The sequence below is a fragment of the Balaenoptera musculus genome, chromosome 13 (assembly GCF_009873245.2).
Source record: "Balaenoptera musculus isolate JJ_BM4_2016_0621 chromosome 13, mBalMus1.pri.v3, whole genome shotgun sequence".
NCBI classification, from domain to species: domain Eukaryota; kingdom Metazoa; phylum Chordata; class Mammalia; order Artiodactyla; family Balaenopteridae; genus Balaenoptera; species Balaenoptera musculus.
The window spans coordinates 12,022,754-12,044,568 of NC_045797.1; the positions used below are offsets into that span (position 1 = coordinate 12,022,754).

The following is a 21,815-nucleotide window of genomic DNA, read 5'->3' on the forward strand; positions in this document are numbered from 1 at the left end:
CAGGGAAGTCCCTAAAATGACCAATTTTTAACAAAAATTATGAGACATGCAATAAAAAGGAAAATGTGACCCATATTTAAGAAAAAAAAGCAGTCAATAGAAACTGTCTCTAAGTGACTAAAAATGTTAGATTTATCAAAGTTTTCAAAGCAGATCTAGTATGTTCAAACACATAAAACTATGTGCAAAGACTCAAAGGAAATTAAGGCAACAATCAACAGTGAATCTCAATAAAGATAGAGAAATTATTAAAAAATAAAAATTTTGGTGTTAGTACAATAACTGAAATAAAAAATTCACTAGAAGGGCTCAACAAAGATTCAAGATGGCAGAATAAAGAATCAGTGAGCTTGAAGATAGATCAAGAGAAATTGTCCAGTTTAAACAACAGAAAGAATAAAGTGTGCAGAAAAATGAACAGAGCCTCAAAGATCTATTGTACGTCAAGTGTCCTAATATATACTTAATGGGCATCCCAAAAGGAGAGGAGAGAGAAAAAGGTACAGAAAAATATTTGAAGAAAAAATGACCAAAAACTTCTCAAATTAAAAGAGAAGTATTTATCTATCAATCCAAGAAACTCAACAAATTCCAAGAAGGCTATTCATACCTAGACACACTATAGTCAAACTGTTGAAAGCCAAAGACCCTTTCATCATTGAAAGCAGAATGTACAGGGAAGCATCAATACAATTAACAGCTAACTTCACATCAGAAACAATGAGAACCAGAAGGTAGCTGTATTATATATTCAAAGTGCCAGTGGGGAGAAAAGCTGTCAATCAACCAAGAATTCTATATCCAGAAAGAATACCCTTCAAAAATGAAGGTGAAGTAAAGACATTTCCAGATAAACAAATACTAAGAGGATTCATTGCTAGTAGATTTGTCTTATAAGGAATATTAAAGAAAGTCCTTCAGCCTGAAGGGGGAATGACACCACATGGTAACTCAAATCAACAGAAAAAAAATGAAGAATTTCTATAAAGGTACTTACATAAGTATCAGAAACAATACACAATTTTCCTCATAACTGATTTAAAAGATATAAGTTTATATAAAGGAATATTTATGAGACCGTATTGTTGGATTTATAACAATAAAAGCATAAGGGAGGAAAAACAGAATGAAACTACATGGAAGGAAACTTTAGTTATTTTACCAGAATTAAGTTATTATCAAACTGAAGTAGACTTTTTTTTAGTTAAGATGTACATTACAATCCCAAAGCAACCACTAAGAAAATAACTTTTAAAAATACTAAAAGTAATGAACAATGAATTAAAATTGCATACTAAAAATAGTTAACACAAAAGAAGACAGTCAAGAAGGAGGAAATAAAAAACAAATAGCAAAATGACAAATATATAACAAACAATATCAATAATTATATTAAATCTGAATTATCTAAACACCCTAATCAAAAGGCAGAAATTGAAAGACTGCATAAAAAAGCAAAGTCCAATCCTGTCTACAAGAGACACAACCCTGATTCAAAAACACAAATAAAGGGAAAGTAAAATTTTGGGAAAAGATACTCTTTGCAAATAGTAACCAAAAGAGAGCTAGAGTGCTGTATGGGGTTGAACAGCATTCCCCCCAAATTTCATGTCTACTCAGAATCTGTGAATATGACCTTATTTGGAAATAGAGTCTTTGAAGATGTAATCAAGATAAGACAAGGTCATACTGAATTAAGGTGAGCTCTAATCCAATGATTGATGTACTGATAAGAACATAGAAATTTGGAGACAAACACACAGAGAGAACGCCATGTGATGATGGAGCCAGAGATCAGAGTGATGCATCTACAAGCCAAGGAACATCAAATATTACTGGCAATTACCAAATACCAGGAATAGGCAGGGAAACATTCTTCCCTTGAGAATCCTAGAGCCTTGAAAGAAAGCATGACCCTGACAACACCTTGATTTCAGAGTTCTAGCCTCCAGAACTGTGACAGAATCAATTTCTGTTGTTTTAAGCTACCCAGTTTAGATATCATCAGAGACAAAATGGGACATTTCATAATGATAAAAAGAGTCAATCTGTCAGAAAGATGTAACAATTAAAATGTAAATGCACTTACAATGGAACTCCAAGATACATGAAGCTAGGGAATTCCCTGGTGGTCCAGTTGTCAGGACTAGGTGCTTCCACTGCTGGGGCTCGGGTTCAATCCCTGGTCAGTGAAGAAATACATGAAGCTAAAACTGACAGATTTAAAAGGAGAAATATACAACTTAACATATACAGTTGTAGATTTCAAGACCCCATTTTAAATATTTAATAGAACAGCTAGTCAGAAAATGAGCAAAACATGAACAGTACTATCAACAAATGCACCCTAACTGGTATATATAGAATACATCACCCAATGATTGGAGAATACACATTCTTTTCAAGAACACATGGAACATTTCCAGGAAAAACAATATGCTATGCCATAAAAGTATAAAAGTCTCAATAAATAAAAAGGATTGAAATCATGCAAAGTACGATCTCTGACCACAGTAGATTTAAATTTGAAAACAACATCGGAAAGAAATTTGGGGAATTCTTGAATATATGAAAATTAAAACACATTGATAAATAGTCGATAGGTCAAAGAAGAAGTCACAAGAGAACTTAGAAAAAATTTTTAGTTAAATGAACCTGAAAGCACAATGGATCAAAATGTGTGGGATGCAGATAAAACAGTACTTAGTGGGAAATTTATAGCTTTAAATGTCTAAAGTAGAAAAAGGGAAAAAAGTGTTTGGTAATTGCAATCATTGTTGCTTTTGTTGTGGTCATCCATTTACAATGCTTGGTGTCAGTTTATTTATCTCTTGTAAAAATAAAATACAGTGTGTGTGTGTGAGTTGTGGAAAAAAAATCTGAAAGCCTGTCTATGTGTTTTGATCATTTTTAAAATTGGTTTATTGTTCTTTAAAAAATTGACCCATAAGAGCTCTTTATATATTAAAGAAATTAGCCCTTTGCTAATTGTACGGGCTACAAACATTTCCCCCCACTTTGTCTTTCACCTTTAAAATGTTTACATATTTTCCACAATTAAAAAGATGCTTTTAGTTTAAAAAAAAAACAGAAAAGAAAAAGGGAAAACAAATCTTAAATCAATCATCTAAGCTTCCACATTTAAAAAGTTAAAAAAGAAGAGCAAACTTAATCCAAAGTAAGGAAAAGAAATAAAAAAGATTAGAGCAAAAATCAGTGCAATAGAAAGCAGGAAAATGATAGAGAAAAATCAATAAAACTAAAAATTAGTTCTTTGCAAAGATCAACAAAATTAGCAAACCTTTACCTAGACTGCCCAAGAAAAAAAAGAGAGAAGTCAAATTAGACACAAAATAGGATGCATCACTATTGACTCTATTGAAATTAAAAGGAATGTAAGGGAATATTACAAACATATTCATGATGAAAAATTGGGTAACTTTCATAATGGAAAAATTCCTAAAAAGATACAAATTGCCAAACCGACTCCTTAGAGATACCCAAAGTCAGGTGGGAGAGGGATAAATTGGGTAAAGGAAGATGTAGCCTTTGGCCTTTCCTTTGGTCAATAGACATGGGACTATTTCCTTCCATACTAGATCTGTTTCAAAACTGATTTCATCTAAGAAGTTTTCCCTGATTATTTCCCCCTCTCGCAAATGCTTCTTGTATTCCTATACCCTTAGCACCTCTACTTATTTAGGTCTATCAATTATCTTAAATTTATTACTATAATGGTTCCCTTTGTGCATGCTTAATCTCACCAACTAAACTGTAAATTGCTTGGGTTCTGAGATTGTGTTCCTTTTTGCTACTGTTGCCCTAACACAGGTTAAAAGTGGGAGTGGTTAGAGCACAGTCAGGAGACATGGGTACCAATGCCCAAGTAAGTTACTTAATCTCTTGGAGCTTCATTTTCTCCTTTGTAACATGGGTAAGACACTCATAAACCTACCTCATGGAACTATAGTAAGGATCAATTGAAAAAATATTTATAAAATGCCTAGCAAGTACCTAGCATATATAATCTGCTGAATAATAACAATAATAGTGTTGTAATTGCTAGTAGGAGTATTAAGCAAAAGTGGAAAATTTTAAGACTCCACTTACTCACCACATCCTCTTAAGGTTTGGCATAGCAGAAAGGATATGGGATTTGGCATCTAAGGGCCTTGATTACGCTTTCAGATTTGAGGCTTCCCTGGTGGCGCAGTGGTTGAGAATCTGCCTGCCAATGCAGGGAACACGGGTTCGAGCCCTGGTCTGGGAAGATCCCACATGCTGCGGAGCAGCTAGGCCCGTGAGCCACAATTACTGAGCCTGCGCGTCTGGAGCCTGTGCTCCGCAACGGGAGAGGCCGCGACAGTGAGAGGCCTGCGCACCGCGATGAAGAGTGGCCCCCACTCGCCGCAACTAGAGAAAGCCCTCACACAAAAACGAAGACCCAACACAGCCATAAATAAATAAATAAATAAAACCAAACCCCAACTAATTATTGTTTTAAAAAAGAAAAGGGGTGCTGTACAAGAACTAAAACAAACAAAAAAGATGTTCACTACAAAGTGTAGGTGAGAAAAAGGAGAAAAGTACTACTGGATTTGGAAATTCAGAGGTCGCTGATGTTCCTAATGACATCCGTGGCTGTGGAGTGGCAGAGAGAGAAGCCAGCTTGCCGGGGAGAGCGGGTGATGCAGGAGGAGTGAGTGAGTGAAGAGGAAGGGGGCACGATCAAAGTGGGTGTCTCTTCCGAGATGACTGGCTGTGAAGAGAAGCAGCTACAATGTCTGGGCCTGAGTTCCCCAAAAAGGTGGTCCTGGTACAGGGATTTGAGAGCAAGTAGTTTATTTGGGAAGTGATCCCAAGAGAGGTGGGATAGTAAACCAGGAAAAGGAAGGACTCCAACAAGAGAAGGTGCGTGAATGAGCAGGTTACAAGCTGTGGACAACTGGAACGCTTCTGCACATGACCTCGAAGTAGAGTGCAGGATATATGCCTCCCCGCCGGTTCGTTCACTGGAGGGGTGAGGAAGCCGGGGGACTATCTACCAACTCTCATTCCTCCTGGATGTCTGACTGCTGGGGGCGGGCTTGGGGGGGTGAGGAAATGTAACCAACCCGGCACTCCTGAGTCTGCCCCATTCCTCCTCTGAGCGAGCTTCCCACCCACAGTGAATGCCTCCAGGTGGTGGCCGAGCTGCAGGCTTGGGCGTAGAATAGGCGAGTATTCGCCGCTGGGAATGTGGGCAAAATGGGGGAGAGGAGAGCGCTTTTACGATATGCTAATTAGACACCATGAGCACAGGGAGAGCAGGACGGGGAGACGTCCCAGGATGTTCTTTCTCTAAAGAAGAGTAAAAGATGTGAGCCGCGTGGCTGATGTGGCTATCTTACGGGGAAGTGTAGGAAGTTTACGGGAAATCTGATAGAGTCCTTTCGCTGGCCCTCAAATGCACCAAAAATCGTTTCCTAAAAGGAAGTCAGAGTGAGATCAGGACCGAAGGGACTTCGAAGAACCCCGCCACGCACACACTCGGAAGGGGAAATCGCTCCGGAGAAGAGAAAGCGAGTGACCCAACGCCGGTAAACCGCAGGGGGGAGTCCAGGGCGCCCCAGGGCCTGTATGCGAGTGCCTGGCGGAATCCGAAGTCACCCCCTGGCTGTGTGCCACGCAGGAGGTCTCAGCAGGTGAAAGGAGCATTCGACCCAAAGGGAAACCAACAGCCACCGGAACGCTTCTGGTTCTCCGCCGTCTTTAAGCAGGAAAGTCAAAGAAGCGCATCTTGGACACAGGATGGGGGCCGTATAACTTTTTGTTTTTATCCATAAAACGTCCCTTTGAAATAGTAGGTGGGAAGCTACCGGAGCAAGCCCCCTAGAAAGGGATCTTCCGCTGGCACCGCCGCCCCCCTCCGCCCCCGGCAGTGACCCTGGGCTCGGGAGGACTGCCCCACTCTCCGGTCCCTCTGGGGACCGGCTCCCGAGGCTGCGGCTCAAGCCGCGCCCCCCTCCTCCAGCCCCCGCACCCTCCGCCGCCGGCAGCCGGCTCAGGGAGGGTGCGGGGCGCGCCCCAGGCGCACAGGCTCCCCCCCGCCCGCCCGCCGCCGGGCTGGCCGCGCGGAATCACGGGCCGGAGGCGGGGCTGCGCCGGCGGTGGGCGCGGCGTCCGGGCTGCGCTCGCCGCTCGGGCCGACGCGCGGGCACCCGGGCGCGGGCCGCCAGGGGAACCCTAGCTGCGCGGTGGCCGGGCGCAGCGGCGCGGCCGGAGCGTGCGGGGCGGGGTCGGCGGGGTCGGCGGGGCCGGATCCCGGCTGGCGCTCGGGCGGGTCCTACGCTGAGCCGCCGCCTGGCTGGCTGGTTCCTGCGGCGGCTGCCGGGGCGGCCCGGTCGCGCGGCCCTTCGCCATGTACACCTTCGTGGTACGCGACGAGAACAGCAGCGTCTACGCCGAGGTCTCCCGGCTGCTGCTCGCCACCGGCCACTGGAAGAGGCTGCGGCGGGACAACCCCAGGTTCAACCTGATGCTGGGAGAAAGGAACCGGCTGCCCTTCGGGAGACTGGGTGAGCTTCCCCGTTTCGCGCCCTCCCGCTCCTCCCGGTAGAACGAGCGCTTTTGTCTTAAGGTCAGAAACCTTCCCCTCTGTCGTTCCTCGGGCGGATAAGGAAATGCATCCCTAAAGGGCCAAGCCCGTTGTTTTTCATGCCTTCTCGGGTCCCAAATCGAATTCGGGGCGGGAGTGGCGGTGCGGGCCCCCGGGACGGCGGCCGCCTCCTGACAATGACCCGGCCCTGCAGCCCCGGGGGCGTCGGCCTCGGGAGCGGGGAGCCCATGCCGCGCGTTCCCCGGATTCCCCGGTCCCGACGCCTCCAAATCGGGCAGGTCGGCTGGGCAGATCGCCGGGCGGGGCGAGGCTCCGCGGAGCCGGCGGCTGACATCAGGCTGGAGTCATCTTGCAAATTTCCTCCACCGGGGATTCCGCCCTGCCTGTGTTGGCTCGGGAGGGGAGCTTGTGTGTGTTGAAAACCCTGAGGATTCAGCTCCCCGAAGGCTCAGATAAAGCGTCAGGGGATTTGGAAAAGACCTCTGGATTCCGAAAACCGGAGCTTCAGCAGTGAGCCCAGCCCGGGGAAGGGCGGAAGGGTGTCTGATTTTAGACCTTCCCTTAGTTTCACCAAAGAACACGTTTTCACAGTTGCGCATTGAATGCAGATTTTACGTGACCCAGGTTTCTCTGCCCTACTCTCTCCGAGGGAGTTCCCTTCATTCACACGGTTGAAGCTGGCACCCCCATGTCTACATCTTCCCCTGTAGGAAGAGGCAGGGGGAAGGAGAGGACCAACGGCTCCTTTTTAGATGACGTAATCCAGAAGTTGTGCAGATCACTGCCATTTACATCCCACTGACCTGCACATAGTCTCACGGCCTCTCCTCCCTGCACAGTCATCCGGAATTGCAGCCTCACTCGGGGTCGCCGTGTGCCCTGCCAAAATTCCCCTGGGGTGGGCACCCCATCGTACTGCCAAAGATAGAAGGGGAGAAAATAACGAGGAAAAGTCATCTCTGCCTTGGAGGGCATCCCAGAGAGAACAGCGTTCTACGTCCAGGAGAGGAGACAGTTTTTAGAAATAGGTGTGGTCAGCGGGTTGGAGAGGTTGAATAGGCAAATACTGAAAATAGCCATTTGGAACTGACTAGCCCTTGGTGAGCTGATAGAGCACAGTTGGGTGGGAGCCTGTAGAATTGTAATGATTTGAGGAATGAAGGGGGTTTCAGCCTAGCCTTCCTGATATTTTTTCTTTGAAATGAGACCATGGACAACTTTTTATTGTTATACAAATTTATGATGTATATTGGGGACTCCATGGAAGGGCTGATTCCAACCCCCAGAAATCTTCGAATATAGGGAATGTGCCTGGAGATTGAGTCCCTTTTGTTAAACTGTCTCCCCAGGAAGCCCTCAGCGAGAAGAACACCTTCCCTGAAAGAAGAAAACCTGCGTATAGTTGAGAACGTTTATTTCCTCCTTGCTCTGTCTGCTTCCCTGCCTGCCTGACTTTCCTCTTTGGACTGGTCAGTGCCTGGCTGAAAGAGCTTAGGTGGAATCCTAAAATTAAAAACTGACAAAAATGGCTCTTTGCAGGGGTGATCGGCATTGCTGTGGGGCTCAGGACTAGGGTGTAGGATTAGGGTTAGGAGCAGAATCCTAGAAGGTCCAAATCCTAAACAGGTACCATGAAGTCAGCAGCTGCTCAGGAAACATTTGGTTTTTATGGGAAAGAAAACAGCATCTGATTGGGAGTTTGGGATTAGCGGATGCAAACTATTGGCATATGTATAACTGGATCACTTTGCTGTATACCAGAAACTAACACAACAGTGTAACTCAACTATAGTCAAATATAAAATTTAAAAAGAGAAAAATTCTAAAAAGAATGTCAGCCAGAAAAACCCCCCATACTTCAATAAAATAAACATTTTTTAAAAGGTTAGCATCTTAAAAAAAAAAAAGAAAAAGAAAACAAAAAGAAAAACAAAACAAAAAAACCAGCATCCCACAACCAGATGGTTATAATATGCCTTCATTGTTAAGGATATTTACCTTTCACACAGTTCGAAACCCAAGGAGATGGCCCAGCGGATAAAGGCCAAGGAATGCTGCTGCCTTGGTGATGTGAAGGTGGGTAGTTCAGGTGTGAACCAGTCCGTCTGTCCAGGGAGATGGTGAGAGCTAGTTAGCGCCTGAAACTTTTTATTTGATTGTATGCTGTTCTCAGATGAATTAGTCTTACCTCTGGCATCTTCAGTTCAAGCTCCCATTGTTGGGTTCTATTTTTGTGTTGCTGAAAACTGCATTTTCTTAAGATGTTAAACATAAATTGAGGCTTTTATAGAGATTATCATAGTGAAGTAAGTCAGACAGAGAAAGATAAATATTATATGATATCACTTATATGTTGAATCTAAAAAATAGTACAAATTAATTTATTTACAAAACAGAAACAGACACACACATAGAAGACAAACTTACGGTTACCAAAGGGGAGGGGGGGAGGGATAAATTAGGAGTATGAGACTAACAGATGCACACTACTACATAAAAAATAAAAAGGATTTACTGTATAGCACAGGGAACTATATTCAATATCTTGTGGTAACCTATAATGGAAAAGAATCTGAAATATATATATGTATAACTGAATCACTTTGCTGTACGTCTGAAACTAACACAGTATTGTAAGTCAACTATACTATAATAAAATTTTTTTTAAATTGAGGCTTTTGTTTTTATTTGTATCCTTTTGCCCTAATTTTAAAAAGGAGGGGGCATGCAGTACAATCTATTGAAAATGGGTTTCCCTGTGAGAGGACGCACAGAACATCCTCAGGGCTTCTGAATTTACGGACACGGCCTCTCCACTACCTCCCCTCAGCTTCTAGTGGCCCTCCTAGAAGCTTGCACAGGGAGACATGCTTGAGAACAGCAGGATCGTAGTTCTACGGCCTTCCTTGATGACTGTAGAAAGCAAGGGTAGCAACATCAAAAGCCTGACTGTTTAAGTCCTTACTGTACAGAGGTGACTAAATCCATATGTGTTAAGCCAAGTGTGCGGGGATCCAGGAGAGGCGAAATAGAAAATACTCTCCCACCCAAAGAAGAAAAAACAGAGGCAGCAGTGGTCTTTGGCAGACCTACGATGGCAGTATCATAATAGCCAGTCTGGGGATGGTGAGACTTGCCAGTGAGATGCTGAGCAAAGGGGCGTAGAGGGGCCAGGCAACTGAATCGCTCCCTTTCCAACACCCAGTCCTGAAAGGGGAGAAAGACGAGCTAAGCATGACCCTGCTCTCCCTCCTGCGCGCTGGTGCTGACATTGTCATTTCCCACTTGAGAAATTGTCTGTTTCCCTTCTGAGCCTCTTCTTCCCTTCACAGGTCATGAGCCTGGCCTGATGCAGTTGGTGAATTACTACAGGGGAGCTGACAAACTGTGTCGCAAAGCTTCTTTAGTGAAGTAAGTGTTCTTTAAGACCCGTGTTTTCCATTTTTCACCTGAACCTTTTGAGCTTTCATCCTGAAGCAGTTAAGCAAAAGTGTGAAATCGTCTTTAAAGGGAGAAAACACTTTTATTTAAAAAGCCAACAAAGATCAGCTTTTCGTCACAGTCCAAGCTTGGCTGTATGTGCCTGGTGAAGCCTGTCTGTCCCTTAAGTTGAGGCTCCCTAGAAGCAGAGCCTGAGACAGGGCTTCTGGCGCAAGTGATTTATAAGGGGAGGGCTTGCAGGAGAAACGCGCTCAGAACCAAGGGCAGGGCACCTGGGGAAGACGCGAAGCGAGGAGGTGGGTTCAGCTCAAGTCTCGCCTCAGCCTGACTCCGTGGAGCTTGGCAGTGAACAGCCCCTCGATGTTCTCTACTCTGGCGTCGCACAGCCACCGGCTGCGGGTGGGACACAGCTTCCCCAGCGCTTCTAGGCACGGGCTGGTCCCTGGAGAAGAGGCGCGCCTAAGCCCTTGGCAGCCAAAGCTCAGCAGCCAGGGGTCCCTCAGAAGGGACACCTGGGCAGGATATACCGGTGTCTACTGCACCACCCATCTCTGAGCAGTGGACTTACAGCCAGGTGCCGAAAGAACCGTGTCATAAGGTGGAAGGAAGCAGGCTTATACAGTGATTAAGATCTAGGATCAGCAGCTTGGGTTTTAATTTCAGCTCTTAGCAGCTTGGGCACATTTTCTGATCCCTCTAAGCCTCGGTGCATCCCTCATAAAGAGGCTCTGATGCATGTAAAGCGTGTAACACAGTGACACAGAGTGAGCGTTTGACGCTATGCCTTAGTTTCCTTTTCTGTGAAACGAGGAAAATAATAGCAACTACCTCAGGGTTGTTGTGAGGATTAGTTGAGTTACTTTACATAAAGGCTCGGAATAATGTGCGTGTCAGAGTTCACGCTGTATAAATGAAAGGGGGGTGTGGCCCCTAAAGTCAGGTCTCCAGTATTCCCTCCACAGTGGCTAGTGAACACGTGTGTGTAGCCAAACGAATCATTTAGGTAAGAAGACACTAGAAGACTTGACCCAAAGCAAATGCTCTTTTCCCCGGTCACACAGCTTTCCGGGCTCTATCTGTTTACTAGGTTGAGTGCTGATAGGAATATTTCCACCTTTTTGTTCAGACTGTCTGCCCCCACTAACTTATGTATCCACTTCTTCCTGTGATGGATTTTCATGATTTACCAGCTACTCCTGAAGGAGGACGAGGCTTTCTGAAGTCTTCTTACATATTTACACATTTAGAGTGCAAACAGTTGTTTCAGCAGAACTAGAAGTAGGACACAATTATTTATCCAGATTGTCCATTTAGAACTTTTTATAAAACGCTTACTCATTCTTTATTCTATGATGATTTTTTTTCCTAAAGATAGAGGTTGAATTCTGTTTTTGAAGTAGAAAGCGGAAGGTGCTGTAAAAAGTAATGTTCTCTATATTTGCATACTTGGCAGCTATAATAGGGTGAAGAGAGTACAGAGCTGGAGTCATGAGCAGGTCTGAATAGGTATCTGGACCTCTGTGACCTTGGACGGTGCCACTCAGAATCTGTGGGGACGAAGGTGATCACACCTGCTTTTTGCCGTTCCGCAGCATGCGGCGTGGTCTGTCATGGCACCTGATAAATGACGACATGACTTATGCAGACTAGGGGTTGTCATCATTCTATAAGCTTCCTTTGTTCTCTCAGGTGTCCTGCAAGGGACTGTAGTAATTCCAGGAGGGGATGATCACCTTTGTCATTTTGTCTCTCTCCCATAGTTCGTATGGCTCAAAAGAGCTCCAGAAAGTTAAAAATGTCATCTCAGGTGGCAGTCAGAGAAGACAGCCAGGTTGCCCATGGCCGCAGCAGTTAGTGTTGAGCCAGGACGGTTCTCACCTGTGCAAATGGGCCCCGTGGGCAGTGTGCCTGGGCATCCCTCGAGGCTTCCCAGGGCCTTGATGGGGTTCCATGCTGGACCCTGTACAGCAAGCGCCTGTCACTTCGGGGAGCTTTAGAAATTCATCAGGGCCCCATGGCCATAGTCTCAGAGCGCTCAAGGGCTGTCCTCCTGGCCCTGGTTGGAGCTTTCTTTTCCTCTTGTGAACGTTTCTCACATCTCATGTGAGATGTGACTAAACCTCCATTTGGGGCTGCTTCCCAAATGGGCCTTTTTTGGAAAGGGAACAAATGCTAGAGACTTCCGGTAGAAACTGGACTAAGTTCTGTACAGGAAATGAGGGCTTCAGATGAAGGGCATTCTACAGACCAGCGCTGGCCAGCAGAAATAGAATGCTGGCCACATGTGTCATTTTAAATTGCTTAGTAGCCGCATTAAAATGAGTACAAAGAAACCGGTGTAATTTATTTTAATAATATATTTTATTTAACCAAATAAATCCAAAATGTCATGTAATTAATATTAAAAACAACTAATGAGATATATTCTTTTTTTTTTTTTCTGAGTCTTCAAAATCTGGTGTGTATATTTTACATTTATAGCACAACTAAGCTCAGATATTAAATTTTCATTAGAAGTCCTATATTTAGATTTCATAAAAATGTATGGTTGAAAAGGTAGATTTACATACCCAAGTCATTCTGACGTACCTAAAAGTTTTTCAATAACTGTATTAAATACCAAAATATAATTTTCCTTTAATATTCACATGTACATTGACAAAGCAGGTTCATAACATTAGAAGAATTGATTTGACTTTGAAGCAAAAGCATATCATTTTTAAAACTATGTCCAAGTTAAGTAAATTCACCAACTCATGTGTCAACTCAGTATTATTAATATTGAATTCAGAGGAGGTATTGAATAAATTGAAAAGAAACTCTAAATTTGTCATTATCAACAAAGTGTTCTTCAAATTTTTCTTTAGTTTTTGCAGCCAGTTTGCATAATGCTGTCTATTACAAGGAAAATCTTATGCATACTGAGTCATAAAACTATGTAAAATCGTTATTATTGACTTATATTATGAAGTTGGAACATAAATTCTCACACCTGTTGGGCTACATCATAAGTAAGATCTTTTTTTCCAACTTCCTTGGAGCTTTAAATTTAGCTTGTTCATATGCAGCGTGGTTATAGGTGAAAAAATGTAAACCACACTGCATTTTTTATCTTTGATTATTGAATGAAGTAATAGTTGCATGAAAAGAACGATTTGACAAGCATTCCTCTTATTTTAAGAAAATGTGAATTGGAGTTTACAGTACAGGGAAACCTTGTAAAACTCTTGCATCTCTCAGTCAGTGAGCATTGGCAAAGAACACAGGATCATTAAATTCATCATCTTGTGTTTCTTTCATGGTTCTATACCTGCGAACCATTGTAGCATTTGCAAGCATATACTGAACCATTTTAACAACTGTATCCATACTGAGTGCAAATGTTTTCAATATGTATCATGCAATGAAGCAAATGTTCCCAATACGTATGGTACAACAAAATAAAGCAACAAAGCAAATGTCAGTCTATTAAAATACCAGTAAATCCAGATTTTAACCCAACCTAGCTGAAGTAATGTCTGTCATGATAGAAGCTGACTTTTCACATGTAGATGAAATTCTTCTTGGACAAATGCAAAAGATGAGAAAATATCTTCACCACGAGTTTATATTTTAGGCTGCAGTTTGACAATATTTTTTTCATGTATTTGGAAATCTTTTGAGGTAAAACATACGAAGTATTAATTGGGCAGCATCTCTTATGTCACCCAACTCATCTAAAGCTAAGGAAAAATATTTCAAAATTTTCCAGTTTTGAATCAATCTTTAATATTGTTAGAAATGCTTTGTACTCTATGGGCAATTATTGATGGCTTAACTAAAGATTGTTCACTTTTTATAAAATATCTTTTTAGTCTTTTCCTCAAAATAATTTCTATTACCACATTTCCATCTAAAAGGATGTTCCTTTTGCGTGTGTGTGTAAGAATCCAAGCCACTTTATAGCTGACCAAAGTTACAAGCTCAGATCCTAAGAAAAGTATGTTTAAAGTTTTTTTGTTGAGTTTTTAATTCTGATTTCAGCCACTAATTCCATTGCTTCTCTTTAGGCTATTGAGAGGAAAACACTTATCAAATTCATTATGTATTTGCTGAAAATGTCTCCTTATACAACAAACTTCATTTTTCCTGCCACAGCAAATTGTAATTGCCAGTTGTTAGGAAATTTGTGACACGTCTTCTTCTAGTGCTTATTTTTTTCTTTATTGTCTGGTCATAGTTCTAGCTTCTGCATCCCCACTCAATTCTGTGTCAGTAGAATGCCTTTGTTTTAAACTTAAAAGTTTGTCCATACTCATTTTTTTAGCTAGAAGACTAATTATACGTTATTTACCAATTATGACTTACCTAGCTATTACTGTAACTTGGCTGGGTGCATAATAAACACATTATAATGTTTCATCAGTGCCTGGAAAAAAATTCACATGAGCTGAATCCATCTGTTGTCCCCCAGTAGAACAGTGATGCATTTATGTCTAATACCAGAAGCAGCACACACGCCTGACATGCACGCCACCCTCTAACAACAACATCTGAGGTCACGTGGTGGTTAAAGTGAAACGTCATCTACCGAAACAGTAATGTTGTGCTTGGTGGAAACATATTTTACAATGCTTCAGCTTTTAAATTAAAACTAAACAAAATGGAAAATTCAGTTCCCGAGTTGCATTGGCCACTTTTCAAGTGCTCGGAAGCACTTGGAAGCTCCACGTGGCTAGTGGCCGCCGTATTGGACGATGCAGGTAGAGCTGAATGGTCAGTGAGTTAGAAATGTATTGATTTTTTGTTCCTTTGAGTTCTTTAAGTTAAATTCCATTGCCTCTAACTTAAAAATAGCTTTATTTAAAATCTCAGTTTAAAGTTTCTTTTCATTATTTCTGCCGTTGGCTCATAGGCTGGGTTTTGCTGATGAATCATAACCCAGGCTTTAACAGTGCTGTTCTAGATAGAAGAGGGAGTGCAGCTCAGGGGAGGCCTGTGAATGTCTTTGGGCAGGTTTCTCCCTCCTCTGATTCCTGGGGAGCAAGGGTAGGTTTTTTTCTTTCTATTTTCTTTCTTTTTTTTTTTTTTGGCTGCACCTCGAGGTTTGAGGGATCTTAGTTCCCCAGCCAGGGGTTGAACCTGGGCCCTTGGCAGTGAGAGCACGGAGTCCTAACCACTGGGCCACCAGGGAATTCCCAAGGATAGGTTTAGAGTTAGGACATGGGAGTGATTCAGGGCTTGCATCCTGCTTGTTTCTTAACTACCTTTGTGATCTTGGGAAATTCACTTCTCTGTGACCTAGTGCCTCATCTGTGAAATGTGATGCTAGAGCCTCCCCCCAGGGGTCTGATTGGAGAGGAGATACAGTGTGAAGCCTTTGTGTTTATTAAGTGCCTGCCCAGGGCCTTTCTTTATTTTCCATTATATTATGGAGTTTTTTTTGAGGTGGGGCGGCAGGAGGTGTGTTTAGTTATGACCACTGGAGTCCCAGGTTCCATTAGAATGATTCTTCCTTTATTCTGTCACTGAAGCCAGGCTGAGCTGAAAGCAAGAAATGAAGAACGAAAATGTCTTTAGATAATTCAGATTCCTGAGTATTAGCCTTTTCTCTCCAGAGTTGGGCCAAGGTGGTATTTTTGCTAGTAATCCAAGTAGTTTCCTCAGTTCTCCACTTTGTTTTTTTAGGGTGGGTCTAGCTCAGCTACAGCATGTTTGGTGAAAAGATGTTGGTTCAGGATTACTTCAAGTTAAGTTTCCTTAGAGATGCATTTTAAAAGGAGCTAAAGTTCTGGACGTTAAGCCCCTTTTGAATTCACTGGAGCATGCCTATAAGGTCGCCTGTAACAGCTGTGAGCTGCCCTGTGGTGCCTTGGAGGTCTGCCCCGTGAGTGGGATAAGGAGACCTAGCCCTGGTCGTGCCCTGCTTCCTTCCAGAGCTCTGGGGCAAAGCACTGGCTGTTCTGAATAGAGGGACAGAGGGTACTCAGAAGAGAGACTGACCCTCTGTCATCTGCCAGGCTCATCAAGACCAGCCCAGAACTGGCTGAGTCCTGCATATGGTTCCCCGAGTCCTATGTGATTTATCCAACCAACCTCAAGACCCCAGTTGCTCCAGCTCAGAATGGAATCCACCCGCCAATCCATAGCTCAAGGACAGATGAGAGAGAATTTTTCCTGGCTTCTTATAATAGAAAGAAAGAAGATGGAGAGGGCAACGTTTGGATTGCAAAGTCATCAGCCGGAGCCAAAGGTGAGTCGGCACTGCTGCCCCTTCTCCCTTCCCCGTAGGTTCCCATTGTGTTTTGTTAGATTCAAACGATGTCTTTAGACGAGTGGCTATTCTAATCTGAGTCCTCCAGGGTAGAGACCTCGTTTCATTACATAGTTTAAAATATCTGTGTGCTGGTGACTTAGAAACGTGTATCTCCAGATCAACTAAAATAGAATAAAATAAAATAAAATAAAAAAGTGAAATAAAGTAAAATAAAATAAAAAAATAGAAGTGTCTCGAAAATAGAATAAACTCGAGCTGAGGTCTTTCCCTTTAAGCTCCACATCCAACAGCAGGCGTTTTCAACTTCACGTGTCTGATATAGAACTCTTTTTTTTTTTTAATTAATTAATTTTTTCTGGCTGTGTTGGGTCTTCGTTTCTGTGCAAGGGCTTTCTCCAGTTGCGGCAAGCTAGGGCCACCCTTCATCGCGGTGCGCAGGCCTCTCACTGTCGCGGCCTGTCTTGTTGCGTAGCACAGGCTCTAGACGTGCAGGCTCAGTAGTTGTGGCTCACGGGCCTAGTTGCTCTGCGGCATGTGGGATCTTCCCAGACCAGGGCTCGAACCCATGTCCCCTGCATCAGCAGGCAGATTCTCAACCACTGCGCCACCAGGGAAGCCCTAGAACTCTTTATTTCCTTCCCAGCTTCACCCACTCCAGCCTGCTCCTTTTTCCACCTTCCCGTGGAGTATATGATTCCACTTTTCACCCAGCCTCTGAATCCCCAAACCTAGGAGTCGTCTTTGGCTGCTCTTTGCTTTACAATCTATACCTAATGCATCAGTAGGTCTTGCTAACTGTACCTTCAAAATAAAGTCTGCAGTGGACTTTTTCTTGCCGTTTCCACTGCTCTCACTTAAATCAAAGCTCCTTTTCTCTCTGTTCTGTGTAAGTGCAGCACCTGCTCACAGCAGCTCTCCTGCTCTTGGACAGAGTGATGTTTTAAAAACAGAAAAGTGATCATGTTACTCCCCTCTCAAGACTTACCAGCTGGCTTCCCAAGGCAACTAGAATAAACTCGAGTCCTGGTGGGAAGTCTCCGTCACTTGATATTTGCCTGTATCTCTGATCTCATCTCTTATTCTTGGCCTTGCTCCCTGTACTGTAGCCATAACACCTGCCTAGCATCCCTGAAATACTCTAAATTCATCTCTGTACCTGGAATGAGCTTTCATGGACTATTTTTCACTTCTCAGCTCAGATGTTGCCTTGTCAGAGAGGCTTTTCTTTTTTTTTAGAGAGGCTTTTCTGATCTAAAATAACCTCTGTGCCCATTGCTTTCTATCCTTTTCCCTGCTTTATTTTCCATCCTTGCACTAACCTCTTCCCAGCACTCTATTACATATTAGTTTATCTGTTCACCTCCCCCATAATCCTGCATACTCCATATAAACACAGACTTTCTGTCTTGTTCATCTCTGTACCCTCCCCATAGGCACTTAATAAATGTGTGTTGAGTGAATGCGGGGAAGGCATAAGGTACGTCATACTAACTCAGGCTTAAAATGTAGGCAGCTGCCAATGTACTGATCACATGGACACAGTCCCTCTCTATAATTACCATCATATGCTCTCTTAAAAACCACTCCATTTTGAACTTACTTCTTCTTTTATTGCCTTGGAAGACCATCTGGCCATTGGTACTCATTTCTGTCCCTGGTCCAGTGGACCTCACCTTCTTTTCCACCAACCATGAGACTGGAGGGCATCACCTGGAATCTCCTGAAAGTGGGAGAGTTGGACTCTTGCCACAAGCCAGGTACCTCACCTACTTCTCCCTCCCCTCCTGGGACTTCTTCTCCAGGAGAGTCCCCTAGCTTTGTTCTAATAGTAAGTGGGGGAATTGAAAGAGGAAATAGTCATCCACAGTATTCCAGATTCCTCCTTTGGATCGGGGCTGGAATCAGGATGGCCGTTATGAGGCTATCATGTGTCCTTGTGTCATGGACTTGACTGGCGCGAGAAGCATGAGTGAGGCAGGGCCCTGGGTAGAAGGATCTGTGAAGTTGTGGCGGTGATCCCACCTAGGTGGTCCCTGGACCCTCACCAACACAAGATATGGAGTAATGCTCAGCAGCAGAGGAAGGTAAAGAGAGAATAAAATGCCAAACAAAGAAGACATTTTGCTTTAGGAGTTGAGGAGATAAGTGGTGTGGATTTGTTTTGTTTGGGAATTACAAAATGAAACCAATAGGCTGCATGAATGACTTTTATTCTTGTTAAACAAATACTTAGTGCCTACTACATGCTGGGTGTAGTTGGCTTAACTTCACACTATATCCAGATCAAGCCACTGTTCACCACCTCCTTCACCCCCTGTCTGGGATCTGAGTCACCTTCACCTGTCACCTGGAGCATTGCTCCCTGTTCTCCTGTTCTTGGCCATTCTCCAGAGTCTACACAAAATACAGCAGACAGAGATCCTGTTAGAGCACAATCAGACCATGTCACATCTGTACTCAGCACTGTCTCTGGGGCCAGGACAGCACCTGGCATGCAGCAGACATTCAATATATGTATTGAGTGAATGGATGAATGGATGGATGAATGAATAAGAGAAGTAATGAACGTTTGGAGGGAGATAAAGAGATAAATGAGACGGACATGGTTCTCTTGCCCTCAGGGACCCATAGTCTAGTCAGAAAGAAGGCTAATGATGCATTTATTTCCAGATTAGCTAAATGTTGAGATGGGAACAAAGAACCAAAAAAACCATTGTGACTGCGACCTTGAAGCTCCTAGAAGAACCCCAGCTTCGTAACTTAGTGAGGATATAAACAAATATCCTCTAGGTTTAGTTAGTGAGGATAGAAACATACGGTGTAAGAAACACAGTTAACAAACACGTGGAAACATGCTACACTGGTATACAAAATTTACAAAATAAATGTGGATTTTACGTATCATTTTACATCTACAAAATAAGAAAACAAAACCCTTCAGTGGTTGTGTTGCTGAGTTTGTTGTGAACTGCTCCCTCCCAGTGGTGATACACAGCCCTTTGAAGCAGCAATAGGATCACACAGAGCAAGAGTCAGAAAGAGTTCCTTTGCTTTCGGCTCACTCATCTCATTCCTGAAAATTTACTCCAGGGAGATAGTTAAAAAGTAACAAGGGTGATCTACAGCAAAGACATTTACCATTGTGTTACCTGTAATAGTAAAATTGTATTTAGGAACAACCCCATTGTCCAGCAGTCAGTAAACATGTCATTTTTTACATCCACACAATGGGATATGTCTTTGGCCACTAACATTGCGAAGTTAATGCAGATACAGGGAAAATATTGACTGTATGAAGTGAAAAAAGAATATGAGGTGAGTTTGCTGTGATTGAACCTGTCTTTGCCATATTACATAAAGGAAGGTAATATGAAAAAATGAGGGGCTTCCCTGGTGGCGCAGTGGTTGAGAATCTGCCTGCTAATGCAGGGGACACGGGTTCGAGCCCTGGTCTGGGAAGATCCCACATGCCGCGGAGCAACTAGGCCCGTAAGCCACAACTACTGAGCCTGTGCGTCTGGAGCCTGTGCTCCGCAACAAGAGAGGCCGCGATAGTGAGAGGCCCGCGCACCGCGATGAAGAGTGGTCCCTGCTTGCCACAACTAGAGAAAGCCCTTGCACAGAAACGAAGACCCAACACAGCCAAAAATAAATAAATAAATAATTTTAAAAAAAAAATGAAAAGAATTATGTTAGGAAATAAGATGATGGGTAGTTTCAGGGCATTAGTAGGAAAATGGTGTTTTAGGATGATTATTCTAAAAAGAGTATGCAAGGTGCTGTGGAGGAGGAGAGACTAAAGTCTGTACTGAAGAACTGGCAAGTGCGAATAAAGAGGAACCAGGAAATCTGAGTGTGGTTGTTAAGGGAAATGAAACAGAATGAATTATATTCATCCAAAAAGAGAGGAAGGGATGTTTCCCAAGTTGATTTGCTGTTTCTTGTTTAAGAGGCTAACCAGGTGGTGGAGGGAGTGATAGAAATGGGGTAGTTGAAAAAGGGGTTGGCTTTTAGGAAAGAGGAATCATTAAATTAATTTGCTGTACAGCAGAAATTAACACAACATTGTAAATCAACTATACTTCAATTAAAAATATATTGGAAAAAAAATAATTTTTACTGAAATCATGAGACCCAAGTAGAGATGGGCTGTAAATCTAAAGTGTAGGTGGGTGACTTCCCTGGTGGTCCAGTGGCTAAGACTCCGTGCTCCCAATGCAGGGGGCTCCGGTTTGATCCCTGTTCAGGGAACTAGATCCCGCATGCCGCAACTAAGAGTCCGCATTCCGCAGCTAAAGATCCTGCATGCTGCAACTAAAAGATCCTGCACACCTCAATGAAGATCCCGCATGCCGCAGCTAAGACCTGACGCAGCCAAATAACTAAATAAATATTTTTTTTAAAAATGTAGGTGGGAGGTCCTAGAACTAAAAAGTGAGTCCAACAAGGTCGCAGGATATGAGATCAACACACAAAAATCAATTGCATTTCTACCTCTGTCACCTATTTATGCCTTGCTCTCCGCAATCTGGCCACATCCCATCTTGTATGCTCCAACCATATTTTCTTTATGCAATTTCCTTATGGGCTATTTCTTATAGAAAATTAATATCTCTAATGCTAGTAGATGGAAAAATAATGGGAAGAAAGTAAGGAGACAGGTACTTTTTTAAAATAAATTTATTTATTTTATTTATTATTTTTGGCTGCGTTGGGTCTTCTTTGCTGCGTGCGGGCTTTCTCTAGTTGCGGCGAGCAGGGACTACTCTTCGTTGGGGTGCGCTGGCTTCTCATTGTAGTGTCTTCTCCCGTTGCAGAGCATGGGCTCTAGGCGTGCAGGCTCAGCCATTGTGGCTCACGGGCTCTAGGGCTCAGGCTCAGTAGTTGTGGTGCACGGGCTTAGTTGCTCCGTGGCATGTAGGCTCTTCCCAGTCCAGGGCTCGAACCCATGTCCCCTGCATTGGCAGGCGGATTCTTAACCACTGCGCCACCAGGGAAGCCCTATAACTTTTTTTTAAATTGGAGTATAATTGCTTTACAGTGTTGTGTTAGTTTCTGCTGTACAATGAAGTGAATCAGCTATATGTATACATATATCCCCTCCTTCTTGGACCTCCCTCCTCCCCCCGACCCCATTCTACCCATCTAGGTCATCACAGAGCACCGAGCTGAGCTCCCTGTGCTATACAGCAGGTTGCCACTATCTGTTTTACGCATGGTAGTGTGTATATGTCAACCCTAATCTCCCAATTCATTCCACCCTCCCCTTCCCCTCTGGGTCCACATGTCCGTTCTCTACATGTGCGTTTCTATTCCTGCCCTGCAAATAGGTTCATCTGTACCATTTTTCTAGATTCCACATATATGCGTTAATATACGATATTTGTTTTTCTCTTTCTGACTTCACTCTGTATGACAGACTCTAGGTCCATCCACCTCACTACAAATGACCCAATTTCATTTCCTTTTAAAAAGTATTATCATTAAAGAAAACCTAACATTAAAGGGAAATGGAAAAGT

At 43.3% G+C, this 21,815-nt stretch overlaps 1 protein-coding gene across 4 annotated transcripts in view; it reads left to right on the forward strand.

The window, feature by feature from the left end:
• Positions 1–6,200: 6,200 nt before the first annotated feature.
• The window catches only part of TTL (tubulin tyrosine ligase), a 38,241-nt gene continuing 22,626 nt past the window's right edge, over positions 6,201–21,815 (forward strand). For 3 of the 4 annotated variants that reach the window (XM_036873410.1, XM_036873411.1, XM_036873414.1), the window contains exons 1-3: positions 6,201–6,557; positions 9,931–10,009; positions 16,039–16,271. In XM_036873410.1, coding sequence (XP_036729305.1) covers positions 6,401–6,557; positions 9,931–10,009; positions 16,039–16,271 — 469 coding nt within the window. In that variant the 5' untranslated portion in view covers positions 6,201–6,400. Of the gene's footprint in view, positions 6,558–8,607; positions 8,675–9,930; positions 10,010–16,038; positions 16,272–21,815 lie in introns of all 4 variants that reach the window. The other variant, XM_036873413.1, reaches the window with a different exon arrangement.